Source organism: Schistocerca piceifrons, chromosome 2 (genome assembly GCF_021461385.2).
Source record: "Schistocerca piceifrons isolate TAMUIC-IGC-003096 chromosome 2, iqSchPice1.1, whole genome shotgun sequence".
Lineage (NCBI taxonomy): Eukaryota > Metazoa > Arthropoda > Insecta > Orthoptera > Acrididae > Schistocerca > Schistocerca piceifrons.
In genome coordinates, this window is record NC_060139.1 from 868,361,824 (window position 1) to 868,374,287 (window position 12,464).

Genomic DNA, 12,464 nt, shown 5'->3' on the forward strand with positions numbered 1-12,464 from the left:
CTCGAGGGCTGCTTTATTTTGTCCTCGACGGCGAGTGTTCATCAGACGTAACGTTGCAAAGCGATATGAAATTGAACGAGCACGTGAGAACCGTTGTGGGGAAGGCAAATGGTCAACTACTGCTTATTGGGGGGAACTTTAGGAAAGAGTGGCCCATTTGTAAGGGAGCCCGCATGTAGGACGCTGATGCGACCTACTCTTGAATACTGCTTAAGTGTTTGAGATCCATACCAGGTCCGACTGAATTGAAGCAATTCACAAGCGGGCTGCTAGATTTGTTGCCGGTAGTTTCGAACAACACGTAAGCGCTCGGAGATGCTTCGGGAACTCAGACGGGAATCCCTGGAGGGAAGGCAACGTTCTTTTCGAGCAACAGTATTGAGAAAATTTAGATAACAGGCTTTCGAAGCTGTCTGTCAAACGATTCCACTGCTGCCATCATACATTGCGCGTAAAGACCACGAAGATAATACACGAGAAATAAGGGCTCATACGGAGGCATATAGATAGTTGTTTTCCCCTCGCTCTATTTCCGAGTGGGACAGGAAAGGAAATGGCTAGTAGTACAACGTACCCTCCGCCACGCACCTTATGGTGGTTTGCGGAGTATCTGTGTAGATGTAGATGCAGATGTACACTATATTTCCAGAATGGGCTCTGAAATGCTTTATAAATAAAAGCGAAAAGCGTCTGGTGGAAACCACTTTTAAAATGCACTAAGCTTAAGACGATAAAACCAATAATAATAATAATTATTATTATTATTATTATTATCGGAACAGGTCTCACAATGCACAACCCATCGCGAGGACAGCGGCGTTCTGAAGATGCTCGCGTTAGTCGAGTGAAAAATGTAAAACAAAGAAAAAGTCACATGCGACTTGTGGCGGCTCTACTTTTTTAATTTCTAAAGTCGCTGTTCCCCTGTACGCAAATGCTAGCGCTAGCTGTATTTACGCCTAGTCAGGCCTGGCGAGATGTGTACAGGTATTTACGACTGAAGTTAAAGCTGATGTGGGCCATCATGAAGATTAAGTTTAACCTAGACTGCTTACACTTGGTGTCATCCCAAAATATGCACGAATACACATTCGGAATCCATCTCGTGTAGCACAACGTAACGCGAGGACGATGGAGTTCTGAAGATGCTCGAGTTGCTGTAAAATTAAGGAGAAGTTACATGCGACTTGTGGCGGCTTTGCGGTTTTAACCAATAATAACTAATTATATGACAGCTGCTGCTGGAGATGGCCATGCAAACAAACATATTAAAGTTGTGTAGTTTTGTTTCGTTTCGCTATACCCATGTGAACACAAACACAAGTACAACTCCATTATACCCCATGTTACGACACACCTGCGCTCTAGTGGTGCGCTGTGCGACTACGCCACGACGTGTATTACCAATCAAAACTTGGAGAGATGCACTGTCCAATGACATGTGTCATGTTTTTGTATGTCTTGTAGTTTCGCGCAGTCGTTAGGAACTAATGAATAATTCTATATACATCAATTCTACAACTTCCATTCTACATCACATCAGTGATAAAATTCAGTAATGAATGAGAACTCAGTCAGGGAAATCCCTTACAACCGCATTGATTGTCAACAGGTCTAAAGCATGTTCCTTTCTTCCAGGAGTATTACTCCCGGAAGGTACGCGAAGTGTGAAGAGAGATAGTGGCGGAACGTCGTAGCGCAGTCGCACACGTACTCTTATTCCATTGGCAGTTGCAAGCCTGACGTGTTCTTGTCCTGATTCGCCTAGCGCACCGCTTGACCTCCATAATCTCTGGAGCTTCACCTTCATGCGACGGCGCCTTCATGCTGACCAAGTGCTGCAGATTAGTCTTACAACTATCAGTCTAAATTTAGTACTGGTATAGGGGGCGTCGAAGTTTTTTTATCTTACACAACTTTTGACTTGTTTCAGTTATTTATAATCTCTTTTCACCTAGACGAATCGTAACCAGGGACTTATGAAAGGAAGACCAACATTTTGCCAACATCATTAACGACCAAAATACAGGCATCAACTTCGTTCTTCTCAAACTGAAGTGCCGGCCGGAGTGGCCCTGCGATTCTAGGCGCTACAGTCTGGAGCCGAGCGACCGCTACGGTCGCAGGTTCGAATCCTGCCTCGGGCATGGATGTGTATGATGTCCTTAGGTTAGTTAGGTTTAATTAGTTCTAAGTTCTAGGCGACTGATGACCTCAGAAGTTAAGTCGCATAGTGCTCAGAGCCATTTGAACCATTTTTTTCAAACTGAAGTAAGGTACGGTTTCATTCCAAAACTAATCAAAAAATGGTTCAAATGGCTCTGAGCACTATGAGACTTAACATCTGAGGTCATCAGTCCCCTAGAACTTAGAACTACTTAAACCTAACTAACCTAAGGACATCACACACATCCATGCCCGAAGCAGGATTCGAACCTGCGACCGTAGCGGTCGCGCAGTTCCAGACTGAAGCGCCTAGAACCGCTCGGCCACAGCGGCTGGCCCAAAACTAATCCCTCCTATTGTTTTTTGTTGGATTTGGGTGTCCGAGACAGATTATGTGGGTGAAGATCTAATTCTTTAATCTTCCCGCTAATGTCCTGTCGGTTTCGTTATCCTATGATGGCAGAAGCAGGGGAGCGTTCCAAAATGGCGCCTCAACTAAGTGAGCCAACTGAAGTCCATCGAGGTTTGTTAAAAGTGTATGGAGGCAGTAAAGAAGGTGCGAGTAACGTGAGGCGGTGGGTACAGCATCTTTGTTGAGGTGAAAAGAATATGCACAACTAGCCAAAACTCCAGTCGATACTGCTCAGCTGTCATCCCTCATAATGAACAGCATCTCGATCAACTAGTCCGCGACGATCGGTGGATTACGAACAAGAAATCCTGTGAACAGCTCAATGTCGGCTGTAACACCGTAGACCGTATGTTACGCAACGCCCGTTATCGCATAATGTGTGTGAGATGGGTTCCACGGATGTCTCCAATACGAGTCGGAACCCAAAATACTGTTCATGGAGTGGTGTCATGCTGTTTCTCAAAAAGAGAAGAAGTTCAAGACACAACCATCTGCAGGTAAAGTTATGTGTGCAATCTTATGGGATATGCAGGGCGAGGTTCTTTCAAACGTATTGGAGCATAAAGCAGCCGTCAGTTCGGAAACCTACAGTTCGATACTGATTCAGCTAAAAGTCATAATTTCCAGACACAACCCAAAAAAGAAGAAGCACTTGCGTTCGAACACGATGACGCCAAGACCAAAAACAGTTTTTCAGCCGTGGAACTCGCTTCCAAATTTGGTTACACTGTCCCACCACATTCATCGTACTTAATTTACCACCTTCGGACTCCCATCTGTCTGGGCGTATGAAAGATGGACTACGTGGCCAACATTTTCCATACTCTGATTCTGTTCTCAAAGCTGTAAAACAGTAGCTGATTCAGGTTTTCACGAAGGCGGTGCGCAGGCTTTTGTTCGCAATTGGAAAAGTGCATAATGAGTGGTGGTGGCTATGTGGAATAATTACAGTATGCAGCTAAAATCTTGCTCTATTTAACTGTGTTACTTTCCTTTCTATGTCTGTTGTGGTTTCCATAAAAATAAATTGGATGCTTTAGTTTGTACGTTTTTTACATCAGATTAGCAGATCTGTATGAGATAATTTCAGTGATATATCTCTTTTGTAGGTCTCCTTTACTATGAATATGCAGAGATGTTACCAGAATGAGATTTTCACTCTGCAGCGAAATGTGTGCTGATGCGAAACTTCCTGGCAGATTAAAACTGTGTACCGGACCGAGACTCGAACTCGGGACCTTTGCCTTTCACGGGAAAGTGCTCTACCATCTGAGCTACCCAAGCACGACTCACGCCCCGTCCTCACAGCTGATGGTAGAGCACTTGCCCGCGGAAGGCAAAGGTCCCGAGTTCGAGTCTCGGTCCGGTACACAGTTTTAATCTGCCAGGAAGTTTCATGCAGAGTTGTTGTTCCGGTCGTTTGAGAGCCACGCTGCGTGGAAGTTGACTCTACTTGCTAGCTATTCCGTAGTTGACCATAAATCTATCAATTATTGCTCGTATTCAGTTCTGACGCAACTGTGGACTTACCCTGGCAAACACATCGGACCTGGAATCGCTGTTTGGATAACGCACTAAACTATTGGGTCCTGGTCGTCGTAATGTACGTAGAACTTGTTTCCTTCTTGTCGTCCATCTAGGATGTAGCGCTCTTTGGCTTTAAGGGAGAACGAAGATTAGCGTTTAACGTTCCGTCAACACCCATATCATTAGAGACGAAGCCAAGCTCGAGGTGGTTAAAGGATGGGAAAGGAAATCGGCCGTGCCCTTCCAAAGGGACCAATTCTAGGGAAATCACGGAAAACATAAATCATGATGGCCGAATGCGAATTTGAACCGTTGGCTTCCGGAATGGGTTTCCAGGGTGCTGACCACTGCGCCACATCGTCTTTCCGTGGATGTAGTAGAAAACCTTGTGGAGATGGTTAACTACTTATCTATGGGCTGTGATGTAATCACCTAAAAATAAGATACTGATTTCTTGACGGAAGTTATTTACCTATGTAGGCTGTTATCTATGGGCTGTGATGTAATCACCTAAAAATAAGATACTGATTTCTTGACGGAAGTTATTTACCTATGTAGCCTGTTTTATTTTTAAATAATCACTTTATTTCATGATTTAGAGATTAGCTAATTTCACCCCGTTGGACATTTTCAACCTACCTAATGCTAAAAATAATAAAAAAAGTTACAGCAGCGTTAAGAAGAACAAGAAATAAAATCCAAAATAAAATAATTTCACTCACTCTGTTATTTGTGAAACTAACTCTATAATTTTTTTTTGTTAAACACTGAAATACAGAATTTTCCCTGACAAAGACAACTCAAATTTAACCTATTCATTTGTTACCCACAACATACAAGCCCAACGAAATCTGACTGCTATTCATTGACAATACGACTTCCAATAAGTAACTGAATGGCAAGAAACCCCAACAATAATACAAATCCAAAAAATATGAAATTAAATAAATAAAAAACTACCTCCTAGTCTGTTAATTGCCAAAACTCATTTCAATCACGAATATCGAGAGTGGAAACCCCACTCTTTTTTTACAAGTCACTTACCTCACAGAAAATCTTCATAACACGAACTACAGCAGTTACAGCAAGTACCAGCAACAACCAGCTAAATAAAAATATTCTAACTACTATAGAGTCCAACTATTAGGAGGCATATGATTAGCGAAAGAAAGATTTTGTTGAAGAGCAAACAATGTATTTAAAAAATTTAACCTTATTCATGTAATATCCTGTTTCAAAAATTATATAGTTGTCAGTAATTCCACTACCCAAACGTTTACATAACATCCATCATCATACATTTCCTTGCATGTTTTCTTATAAAGACATTATTTCATCTTACTTTACATCGCGTGTCCTACCAACACAGTGTCTCCACTAGGAATACCATGTCCATACACTTCCCTATCCACTCGCTAATTGCTAATTCGTCCAACCACAGAATCTCTTGCCGAGGGCGCAGAGTGCTGTCAGCGATATTATCACAGCCTATAATGCTGCCAACATACTAACAGGGTACTTGCACTTGTATCACAGTATAAAAAAATTGTTAGCTTGTAGCATTACATACTCCAAACATATGCGTAGAGGAAGGAACAAGCCATGGCGTTCTTAACAATGGTTTGTCATAAGCATGGTAGTTACAGTAACAACCTTTATATACAGAACGGTTATAATCAAATTACAACTACTCACAGAGGTCCAGTGTAGGCTGTATTATCGTATGACAGCGAAACTTCGTAGATATTCTAATGCATTAATGCAGAGCCGATGTATGCTGGAAACAAATTAATTTCTGTTTTGGCAACCAGGTGCACATATGACGCTATGAATGCAAGAAATACGTATAGAAGTAGTGGATTAGTAACGGGGCTTGGGCAGAAAAGTTCAAACAAGTGAGAAACGCATACTGTTGATTTTATTATTAACCGCCGCTTACACAGTTTGTTCAATATGAGTAATTGAGACGTCGACAGGATTCTGTGGCCAGATTTCCACCTAATGGCCAAAACGTGGTACTAGTATTTTTCGATCGTAAATCGGTTCCGCATTAACGTACTAGCATATCCACCAAGTTTCGCTGGTATACGATAATTACAGCCTACACTGGACCTCTGTGAGCAGTTGCTTGTTAATTGTAACCACCCAGTACATCATTATTCAGCGTGATTCACATTAAAACGCGAAAATATAAATTGCATCTCTTACCGTTAAATAAATTATTATCTCTCTTCTTACACAAGCATTTCACGTCTTACCATTAGAAGCAGTGGTTGGGAGGGGCGTGAGACAGGGTAGTAGCGTCTCCCCGATGCTATTCAATCTGTATATTGAGCAAGCAGTAAAGGAAACAAAAGAAAAGTTCGGAGTAGGTGTTAAAATCCATGGAGAAGAAATAAAAACTTTATGATTCGCCGATGACATTGTAATTCTGTCAGAGACACCAAAGGACCTGGAAGAGCAGCTGAACGGAATGGACAGTGTCTTGAAAGGAGGGTATAAGATGAACATCAACAAAAGCAAAACGAGGATAATGGAATGTAGTCGAATTAAATCGGTTGATGCTGAGGGAATTCGATTAGGAAATGAAACACTTAAAGTAGTAAAGGAGTTTTGCTATTTGGGAGCAAAATAACTGATGATGGTCGAAGTAGAGCGGATATAAAATGTAGACTGGCAATGGCAAGGAAAGCGTTTCTGAAGAAGAGAAATTTGTTAACATCGAGTATAGATTTAAGTGTCAGGAAGTCGTTTCTGAAAGTATTTGTGTGGAGTGTAGCCATGTATGGAAGTGAAACATGGACGATAAATAGTTTAGACAAGAAGAGAATAGAAGCTTTAGAAATGTGGTGCTACAGAAGAATGCTGAAGATTAGATGGGTGGATCACATAACTAATGAGGATGTATTGAATAGAATTGGGGAGAAGAGGAGTTTGTGGCACAACTTGACAAGAAGAAGGGACCAGTTGGTAGGACATGTTCTGAGGCATCAGGGGATCACAAATTTAGCATTGGAGGGCAGTGTGGACGGTAAAAATCGTAGAGGGAGACCAAGAGATGAATACACTAAGCAGATTCGGAAGTATGTAGGTTGCAGTAGGTACTGGGAGATGAAGGAGCTTGCACAGGATAGAGTAGCATGGAGAGCTGCATCAAACCAGTCTCAGAACTGAAGACCACAACACCAAAAACCATTAACTGGGTGAAAATACAATTACGTAATCTTAAACCGTTCAGGAAACGTGGAGGTGAACATCTTGACTGAGTTGCCCTCTGCAAAAATGGTAATGAGTTAACGTGAGATCGGCGGGACAGCGAGTTACTCCCCATCCTTCGTGAGGGCCAGCTGTATTCGTTGCGGCTTGCGATTCGCCAGCCGTCTCCAGCAGTTGCTCTCTCAGCGGACCGCAGCCAGCCGCTTGCTCACTTACGTCACGTACAGAGCCGAGCGCCCACCTGACTTCCCGGGGTCGTCGGCCGGCGCAGTTGGCTCCAGTGTGAAGGTCGCGCAGAGGCAGGAGTGCAGCAGTCACGACTTTGCACCACGACACCCTTCTCCATTCTCGGCAATGGGCTAATGGCGTCCGCGCTTGTTAGTCCTTTAAGGAGGTGTTAACAGAATTTCGGGCGCGGAAAAAAGCACTGACATTAAAATTATGGTACACCATCAGTTCATTTACACGTACATCTACATTTCTATTCCCCAGTAGTACGTTATGTGATGGAGGGTGCACGTTCATATTCTGCGCCTCAATCCGAATACTGGTGTGATGTAGCTCTCCACTCTAGACTATTTTATTGAAGCCTCTTTCTCTCTCCATAATTACTGAACCTACATTCATGCGCCGCCGTTTATTACAGCCAAGTGTTGGTCTCCCTCACAATTTTTACTACTCTCCCCCGGATCTCTATGCTACCTTCCGCAGCCAAATTCACGTTTCCTGTCTCTGGATCTATCGACTTCCAGTCCCAATCCAGCTCACAAATTTAATAAACCAGGAAGTTTTTTATTTATTTTTTCTTATGGGACTTAACTGCTAAGGTCATCAGTCCCAAAGCTTACACACTACTTAACCTAAATTATCCTAAGGACAAACACACACATCCATGCCCGAGGGAGGACTCGAACCTCCGCCGGGACCAGCCGCACAGTCCATGACTGCAGCGCCTGAGACCTCTCGGCTAATCCCGCGCGGCCAGGAAATTGAAAAACAGCGTATACTCTGCTGCGATAGAAAGATCCATTCTGAAAACAACTCCTACACTGTAGCTAAAAAATTTTCCGCGATACTCGTATTTTTAGGAATGCTAGTTCAGAAAAGTATGGAAAAACTTCTGTGAAGTCTGGACACTTGTTGTTGTTGTTGTTGTCTTCAGTCCTGAGACTGGTTTGATGCAGCTCTCCATGCTACTCTATCCTGTGCAAGCTTCTTCATCTCCCAGTACTTACTGCAACCTACATCCTTCTGAATCTGCTTAGTGTATTCATCTCTTGGTCTCCCTATACGATTTTTACCTTCCACGCTGCCCTCCAATGCTAAATTTGTGATCCCTTGAAGCCTCAGAACACGTCCTACCAACCGATCCCTTCTTCTTGTCAAGTTGTGCCACAAACTCCTCTTCTCCCCAATTCTGTTCAATACCTCCTCATTAGTAGTGAGATCTACCCATCTAATCTTCAGCATTCTTCTGTAGCAACACATTTCAAAAGCTTCTATTCTCTTCTTGTCCAAACTATTTATCGTCCATGTTTGGATACTAGGAGAGACATACTGGCGGACGTGAGCCTGTGAAAAGGGGTCGTGGAAGTTGACTGGATAGATAAGTTCCCTAGAACGTTGTCTACAAAAGGGGAGGTTCACAATTCGAGCCCGGTCCGGCACACAGTTTAAATCTGGCAGAAATTTCAAAATATACGACACTCCACTGCAAATCGGTGATTCATTCCCTGCTATATTAGTGTATGATGTTTGGTGCACGTACATGTGCATCTACAACCACACTCTGCAAACCACCATGAAGTACACGACAAAAGGTACATCCCATGGTACCGGTTATTAGGGTTCCTTCCCGTTCTTTTCATGTATGGAGCACGGGAAGAATGATCATTTGAATGCCTCTGTCAGTGTTCTAATTATTCTGATCTTGTCCTCAGGATCCCTATGTGAGCGATAAGTAGGAGGTCGTAATACATTCCTAGACTCAGAATTTAAAGCCAGTTCTTGAAACTTCGTTAGTAGGCTTTCTCGGGATAGTTTATGTCTTTCTTCAAGAGTCTGCCAGTTCAGTTTATTCAATACCTCTGTGACATTCTCCCACGACTTAACCAAATCTGTGACCATTCGTGCTGCCCTTCTCTGTATACTTTCAACATCCCCTGTTAGTCATACTTGGCACAGATTGAACAGTATTCTAGAATGGGTCGCACGAGTGAATTATAAGCAATCTCCTTTGTAGAGTGATCGCACTACCCCAGTATTCCACCAATAAACCGAAGTCTACAGCCAGCTGTATCCACGACTGACCCTACATATCATTTCATTTCATACCCCTTAGAAGTGTTAGGTCCAGGTATTTGTATGAGTTGGTCGGCTCTAACTGATGTGAGTTTACGAGAAATTTCGGGAAAATAAAATGGCTGATATCCTGCACCACAGTTTTGAGACGAAGGGCTGGATCCGATTGTCCGATTGCCTTCTTTCCTCGTATTTATGTTTTCCACAACTATAGCCGTAGGATACTACGTTTTGTTTCGTTTTATGAAGGTGCACAGTTTTATATTTCTGAACATTTAAAGCAAATTGCCAGTCTTTGTACCACTTTGCTATCTTAAGACCTGGCTGAATATTTATGCAGCTTCATTCATACAGTACTTCATTATAGGTAACTGCATCATCTGCAAAAAGTCTGAGGTTACTATTAATATCGTCCGTAAGGTCATATAGAACATGAACAGTAAGGGTCTGAACACACTTCCCTGCGGCACACGCGATGTTACTTCCTTCTCCATCCAAGAGTAGTACCTCCCTCTGTCCTTCATTTCGATTTCGTTGCATGTGTGACAAATAAAGACTTAACGTCCGATTATTTTTGGCATTAATCAGTATGCGTCTCTGTCACTCGTATTAGGTAAACTGTAACATTACAAGAAATTTCGGGAAAATAAACTGGCTGATATCTTGCAACTCAAGTTTGAGACGAAGGACGGGATCAGAGTCTCCGATTGCCTTCTTTCCTCGAATTTATGTTTGCCACAGAAATAATTTTTAGCTGGTGGAGGGACCAAAATTCTAATGACTGTCTTGTTTCTTATTTCTAGGTCCAATGTGCCACATGGCGCCAGGTAAGATTTTTCCTAGCATGCATCTACATAATTTTTTCTGTCTGTTTTACTAACCACAAATTGTTTCAAAACCCTTAACGGCAAGAAGACGGAAAGAAAATGCATGCTGAATGCAAATAAGCTGGGATATTGCCACTGGATAATGCGAACATAAAATTCTGGGACATTTGCTTAAGACTCGCATGGTGTTGGTGCAATCATATTTCGCCAGGGAAAGGTGCTGCTTGAAGTTATTCTCTAAATCAATCACCACAAGACTTTGAACGAATCTATGCTAGCACTGTAAAATAACACGAGCAGCGTGTCCACGCCGGAATCAGGTGGCTACAGCGACGTGTGGCATTTCGTGCCGCATCCCTGAACTCAAATGTTCTATTTTTTAAATTACTTAAGCGGTACAGACATTCATGAAATGAAATTATAAAAGGTAGTTATGAAGTTTTAAGTATGACCTCGAAAAGAATTAAGTTACGTAATTAATTTATATCTGGTCCATGGTTTACAGACCTCCTATACATTGAAATATCTGAGCTAAAGCACTCTGCTACCGCAGCCAAAACAAAATGACACAGTCCACTGATAAAACTATATGGGCTCCTCTAACGGAATGCTACGGTACGATGGCGAGCGGATTTCAGAATGTACTAGGAATTCAAATATTATCTGCAAACAAAAAGTAAATCATGTAACTTTAATTTTGCGGGGTGATAATTAAAACTGTATGATCAGTTGCCCATCGTAGCCCACAGCTGATATCTTTAATTTCGCAGTAGTTTCAACAACGAGAAGACAGTGTGAATGCGCATAAGAGCGCACTTGAAACACAGTTTCTTTCTCTGAAGATTGCAAAGAACTTAGTGTTGTTTCACGTAGTCATCTGTCAACAGAATCATACATTCTTGTTCAGAACAGAACAGAACACATCGAACGACTAGAGGTAGGACTTTCATAATCACAGGACGTGTACATTACTACGTTCTGCAGAAATGGTTGACGTTTCAATCATCTAGCTTCAGCATGTGTCTTGTTGCCTAGTAGGCACAGAGTCCACCATGGGTGCTGATAACTTGTTCCATGCGTGATGGCATCGACGCGTATAACTCGCGAATGGCATAGCCATCCATGCTGCATTCACGTGGTTCCAAAGTTCATCTCTGTAGACTGGCATTGGGTCACAGCGCTGCACCTCTCGTTTCTCCATATCCCACACATTTTCGATTGGCGACAAGTCTGGTGATCTGGCGAATCAGGGCAAAAAAATGGTTCGAATGGCCCTGAACACTGTGGGACTTAACAGCTGAGGTCATTAGTCCCCTAGAACTTAGAACTACTTAAACCTGACTAACCTAAAGACATCACACACATCCATGCCCGAGGCAGGATTCGAACCTGCGACCGTTGCGGCCACGCGGTTCCAGACTGTAGCGCTTAGAACCGCTCGGCCACTCCGGCCGGCGAGCCAGGGCAAAAGGCTGACATCCTGTGACACCGAGAAGGTAGTTGTTCTTTCAGCAACACGTGGTTGCGCATTGTTTTGCTGAAATATGGCGTCTGGGGTGTTGTGCAGAAAGAGTATGGCTACGGGTCACAGGATGTCATTCACGAAGGTCACAATGGTCACATTGCCCTGGACACGCACGAACTGTGATTTGTGGTTGTACCCAATGGCACCCTACACCATAAGACCTTAAGCTGGTCTTGTGCGAATGCAGTCACTGTGATGCCGCTCCCCCTGTATGTGGTGAAGCAGAACACAGACATCATTTTCAAACAAACAGAACCTGGATTCGTCCAAAAACACTATCTAATGCCCTTACTATCCCCAGTGCCGTCGTTCCGTACATCATTGCCATATGGCATGTTTCTACACATTCGTTAAAGGTAGGCGGAGAAGTGTACGACGCCCATGTAACCCATGCTGTGATAAACGGCGCCGGATTGTCACCCATGGTTGTGTACAATATGTTACACAGTTAGATAACTGCGCCAGAGCCATGGAGGATGCAGATCTGTCC

The 12,464-nt window shown here is 43.0% G+C and overlaps 1 protein-coding gene across 4 annotated transcripts in view; it reads left to right on the plus strand.

The window, feature by feature from the left end:
* LOC124775050 (microsomal triacylglycerol transfer protein) overlaps positions 1–12,464 on the plus strand; it is a 202,414-nt gene that overhangs the window by 58,063 nt on the left and 131,887 nt on the right. For 2 of the 4 annotated variants that reach the window (XM_047249837.1, XM_047249838.1), the window contains exon 2: positions 10,426–10,449. The exons of the other annotated variants lie outside the window; for them this stretch is intronic. In XM_047249837.1, coding sequence (XP_047105793.1) covers positions 10,426–10,449 — 24 coding nt within the window. The remainder of the gene's footprint in view (positions 1–10,425; positions 10,450–12,464) is intronic. 4 annotated transcript variants of the gene reach the window in all.